At 48.2% G+C, this 5,601-nt stretch overlaps 1 protein-coding gene across 1 annotated transcript in view; it reads left to right on the top strand.

Annotated features, from left to right (window-relative positions):
• The first annotated feature begins 899 nt into the window (after positions 1 to 899).
• Positions 900 to 5,601, top strand: part of MORF4L1 (mortality factor 4 like 1) — a 55,517-nt gene continuing 50,815 nt past the window's right edge. The window contains exon 1 of the mRNA XM_011983724.1: positions 900 to 1,014. Coding sequence (XP_011839114.1) covers positions 900 to 1,014 — 115 coding nt within the window. The remainder of the gene's footprint in view (positions 1,015 to 5,601) is intronic.

The raw sequence follows: 5,601 nt of genomic DNA, 5'->3' as shown, positions 1-5,601 counted from the left end.
CTTTCAACATGACCTGGGATAGAGAAAGACAATGGGAAGTTGCCGTAGGGTTGTAAGAGAAGCAGGTGGCTCTTTAGGTACTTGTGGGAATGAACCAGTAGAACAGAAGAGGCTGAAGACAGAAGAGAGAAGAGTGAGCACTTACGAGGGATGAGAATACCTAGAGTTATTAAGGGGGCTGGGGAGGTAGTTGTAGATAACATGAACCCCAAGATTGACAACCATATTTGAAAGAAGATGCTATTGTGCATTGAATTGTGTCCCCCCACCTCCAAAAAAATATATTGAAGTCCAGCCCAAGATTAGAAGTATGGGAGTGGCCCCACATGGTCTAACAGGGAGCCACAGCAGAGGTTTTGGGCTCATGGAGGCTAGTTGAGTGGGAAGGACAGACAGCGTGAAGGTGAAAGTGGCTCTGGTTGCAGTAGAGGTAGTGTGGCACAGAGGAGAAAGCATGAGCACAGTCACTTCTGGGCTGTGCCTTCGGTTGTGAGTGAAGCATGCCTTAAAAAAATTTTTTTTTCCTTTTTTTTGAGACGGAGTCTTGGTCTGTTGCCCAGACTGGGGTGTAATGGCACAATCTCAGCTCACTGCAACCTCTGCCTTCCGGGCTCAAGCGATTCTCCTGCCTCAGCCTCCCGAGTAGGTGGGATTATGGGTGAGCACCACCACGCCCAGCTAATTTTTATAGTTTTAGTAGATGCGGGATTTCACCATGTTGGCCAGACTGGTCTTGAACTCCCGATCTCAAGTGATCCGCCGACCTTGGCCTCCCAGCATGCTGGGATTACAGGCATGAGCCATCATGCCCAGCCAAAATCTTGAGTTTTGTCTTCAAAAGTAGTCTAGTTGGTTGTCTGCTGCCTACTGTTCACAAGTTTATTTTATAATAAAAAAGAATGATCCCCTTCCCCCATCCTCAAGTGACTGATGCTCTTGGAAGATATTCCAGCTATATCCTGAGTAGCACTGTGGAGAGCCCCATTCTGAGAAGCATGAACTTTGAGAAGCAAGGTAAAGCCCAGAATCCTTTGTCTCCCCCATAGCCTTGGCATGGCCCAGACTCCCTCTCCAGTCTTCTCTGGCCACACCCCTCATGCCTGTGCCCTGAGCAAATCCACTTCCCGCTGTTCCTTCTGCCTGGAATGCCAGTCTTGCCCTGCCCTGCTGGGTGGGAGGTTTTCTTTTGTTCCCAAAGTCCCTTGTGTATCTGGTACTGTGGTGCTCTGTTGTCCTGGCTGCTGATCCCTAGACTCAGCACCCTGAGTCAGAACCCACTTCCCTTTTTGGCCTTCTTGCCTCTCAAAGCATTTTTTACCACCTCTTTTAAAGCACTCAGGTTCCACAGACAGTGGTTTGGGCCTGATGGAAATAATGTTTTAGATCCCCAGATATGGCGGAAATAATGTTTTAGACCGCCAGATATGGCAGGTTTGTATTGATAAGTCATGCACTTGTTCAGGTTTCCTCTGGTTCCTGGGGGCCCTGAAGAGCACCTGCCACAGGGTGCTTCTGGTTCTATCCGTTGCGGGCATGGCACCCCCTTTCTGGGCTGAGCAGGAGCTTCTGGAAGCTGGGACCATGCTTCTCCTGTCTGTGTGTCTCCCCCACAACAGCCTCTGGCCTGGAGTGGGCAGTGGAATATTCCTTGCTGAAATGGAAATGTGTGTGACCCTGGCTCTTGGCCTTTCCCCTTTAAGTTTCTCTGCTCTTAACTCCTTGATTAAAATGTCAAGTAAGCAGGGATCTGTAAACCCATTTTTAATTCCATGGGGAGTGGAACAGGGCTCCATTTTAAATGCCCTTTTGCTGTGGCTGGCGTGAATAATCATCTCTTAAATGACACGCTTAGAGAATGGAAAAAGTAAGACTCTGTGTGCAAGGAGTGGAGGAGGCCACCCCTGCAGGGATCTAGTAGTCACTGTTTTTTCAGCACTGCCCCAGGGGAGTTGGCAATTTAGGCAAGGGACCAAAACATGCCATTAATCAACAAAACATTGGTTCAGAAACTGTGGAACATGTAAGCTAGAAGCATCCTCAGAGGTGCTATTGAATGTCCCTCCACCTTTTTTGTTTGTTTGTTTTTTTGAAATGGAGTCTTGTTCTGTCACCCAGGCTGGAGTGCAGTGGTGCGATCTCGGCTCACTGCAACCTCTGCCTCCCAGTTCAAATGATTCTCCTGCCTCAGCATCCCGAGTAGCTGGAACTACAGGTGTCCACCACCATGCCCAGCTAATTTTTGTATTTTTAGAGATGGGGTTTCACCATGTTGGCTAGGCTGGTCTCGAACTCCTGACCTCAGGCAATCCGCCTGCCTTGGCAGTGCTGGGATTACAGGCATGAGCCACCATGCCCGGCCTAAATACCCCTATTTTAGAGATGGGGAAATTGAGGTCCAGGGAGGGAGGCTGCTGTCTGAGGATACACCAGGAAAAGATGTCACAGCCTGCCTCTCTAAGTCTGACAGAGTCCCAGGAGGAAGCCAGGCCACCCCAGACAGGGTGATCAAGCATCCGGTTTGCTTGGGACTGAGGGAATTCCTGGCACGTGGCATTGCTAACACTGATACAGCCTCAGGCAAACACCGGTGGTGGTCATCCTACCCCTATGGGTCATGGGTCATGGTTTCTCTCTCTGGCTGTACAGCCTTCCAGACAAGTTCTAGAAAAGAGTGAAAAAGCAGAGGTATCTGAGGCCCAGTCTGTCACTTGGACCCAGCAGGACCAATGGTCCAGCTCGCAGTGAGGTGGGCCGCCAGGCCTAAGGTGGCTGAGGCTCTAAAGTCCCAGTGTCTGCCTTGCTGGGCACTTCCCCCTGGGCCTCCAGCTCTGCCTGTCTTTGACTGTTGTGCTCTATCTGTACAAAAGACATGATTTTTAAAATCTCTCTTGGGCTATTTAACTTTGATCTCTGTAAACATTTCTTTCACTAAATGTACATCCACATGGTATGTATTTTGAGAGGCTCTGTTTAGCAATGTGCTGGCAAGTCTTTCTGATGTTCTGCAATTTAGGGAAATCCAGCTAGCTCTGTTCCTTGCTCTCTGTGTGACCCTGAGTAAATTCCCACATCTCTCTGAGTCTTGGTTTCCCCATGTATGAAGTGAGAAATGCTGGTATCTACCTTGTTGAGTTGCTCTGAGAAGTAAAGAAGAAACAATTGCAAATTGCCTGGCACCTAGTAAGCACTCAGTAAAAGGTAGTTTTTTTTTTGGTTTTTTTTTTTGAGACTTTTTTGGTTTTTTGAGTCTTGCTTTGATGTCCAGACTGGAGTGCAGTGGTGTGATCTCTATTCACGGCAATCTCCGCCTCCTGAGTTCAAGTGATTCTCCTGCCTCAGCTTCTTGAGTGGTTGGGATTACAGGTGGATCTCATCACACTCAGCTAATTTTTGTATTTTTTGTAGAGACAGGGTTTCACCATGTTGGCCAGGCTGGTCTTGAACTCCTGTCCTCAAGTGATCTGCCCACCTCGGCCTCCCAAAGTGCTGGGATTGTAGGCATGAGCCACTGCATCTGGCCAAAATGTAGCTGTTCTTATCTCGACTCCCTGGTGGCTCTAGGTCCAGTTGGTCTCTACCTCTGAGGTTTGGAGGAGTCAGCCAGGGCTTAGTGAAAGCACTGGGATCCTCTGTGGATGGAAATTTCAGATTTCTCCTCCTGGCTCCTGCAGGTTCAGAACTTAATTCCGCTGTTAAATATGTATTAGTTTCCATGCAGAGGAAACTAATAGGCTTTTCACCGGAGCTTCTTTTCTTCTTAAATTCTCAGAACAGAGCTGGATTCTGAAAGAGGCTCATGTCTTCTGTATACAGAGCTGCCGTAATCCAACAGTAAGGGAGACTGGACGTAGGCAGGTGGAGGTGGAGTCAATGGAGGAGAGCAGGGCTGTGGTGCAGGACACTGGTCTGGGCACCAGGAGGCAGGGCTTGTCCCAAGTCCACCCCACATGTGAGAGATGTAAGCAAAGCCCTTTCCTCTCTGGGTCTCTGCTTCCCCTCTGTGAGATAAGTAGGTCAGAGTCAGTGATCTCCAAGGCTCTATCTAGGTCTTGATTCTTTGACTCTAGGCTCCTATATCCAGCCCTGTGCTACATACACAGTAGGCATTGATAAAGATGACATTTAATGATTGTTTAATGAATTGATATATGGGGCAGGGGACGTTGCTAACACTCATGGGGACTTTGACCCTTCCCTTTCTCTTCCATCGGAAGGGTCTGGCCCTGGTGTGACATTCACTTTTTTTTTTTTGAGACAGATTCTTACTCTGTCACCCAGGCTGGAATGCAGTGGAGCAATCTTGGCTCACTACAACCCCCACGTCCTGGGTTCCAGTGATTCTCCTGCCTCAGCCTCCCTAGTAGCTGGTATTATAGGTGCCCACCACCACGCCCAGCTAATTTTTGTATTTTTTAGTAGAGGCAGGGTTTCATCATGTTGGCCAGGCTGGTCCCGAACTCCTGACCTCAGATGATCTGCCTGCCTTGGCCTCCCAAAGTGTTGGGATTACAGGCGTGAGCCACCATGCCCTGCCGTATGCACTTATTTGCTATCCATCCCTGGCAGCACGGTCCTGAAGAGAAGTGTTGAGGGCCGGGATATCTGTCTCCCCTCCCTGGGGTCCCAGCCCTGACTTTCTCCTTCCAGGGGAGGAAACCTCTCTTCCAACTGAGCTCCTCTGGAAAGCAACCAAGAAACCTCAACTCCTTTTATTCAAATAAACTGGTCTGTAGACCAAGGCTGCCCTACCTGATTTCTAGGGTACCTGCAAGAGTGACTCTGGTTAGCCCAGGATGCTCAGGGCCCTGATGGCAAGAATGACCTTGACAAAAGAGCAGTTCAGGAGCTCTGCTGTTCTTAGAACAGATGGGGTGGGCTCGCTTTCCAGCTCAGGCTTCCCTGTGGGAGCTCTCACCTAAACTCACTGCACTTAAACTCTTTGCAACTGTTCCAAATCAAAAGGCGAGGCTCTCAATTCATACAGCAAAAGTTAGATGATGGCCATCAGTGTTTCCATTGGGAAGAAAAGGGATTATCCATCCTCATTCACTGGCCACAGCCAGTCTTCTTTCTCTTTCTCCTGTTATGATCAGCTCTTCCCCATTTGGGGCTTTCACTCTTGAAATTGGTTCTGTCTCTCCAGGACATTCTGCCCCTCATCTCCTGCCTCAGGTGACAGCCCTTGGGGCTCAGCTGAAATGGCACTTCTTCAAAAAGGTCTTCGCTGACCTCTAATCTAAAATAGGTGTCTCTACCACAGTTTTCGTTTGAGTTCTCTGTTCTTTTCCAAAATAATACTCACTGGCATTGGTGTTTCTTTTTTTGTTTATGTATGTCTATTCCAAGTTTCCCCTACTACAGTTAACGCTTATGGGGCGATGCCTTGTCTTTTTCATCAGTCTATCCCTAATAGCTGGTCATCTTTTCATTTCTTATAATCTCTTTTTTCCCCTTTTTTGAATTAATATAGTCTCACCAGTTTTCTTTTCTTTTCCTTTTTTTTTTTTTTTTTTTTTTTTTGAGACCAGGTCTTGCTCTGTTGCTCAGGCTGCAGTGGTGTGATCATAGGCGCCTCAAACTCCTGGGCTCAAAACAATCCTC

This window comes from Mandrillus leucophaeus, unplaced genomic scaffold (assembly GCF_000951045.1).
Source record: "Mandrillus leucophaeus isolate KB7577 unplaced genomic scaffold, Mleu.le_1.0 Scaffold254, whole genome shotgun sequence".
NCBI classification, from domain to species: Eukaryota; Metazoa; Chordata; class Mammalia; order Primates; family Cercopithecidae; genus Mandrillus; species Mandrillus leucophaeus.
This window is presented reverse-complemented; position numbering and strand designations above follow the sequence as displayed.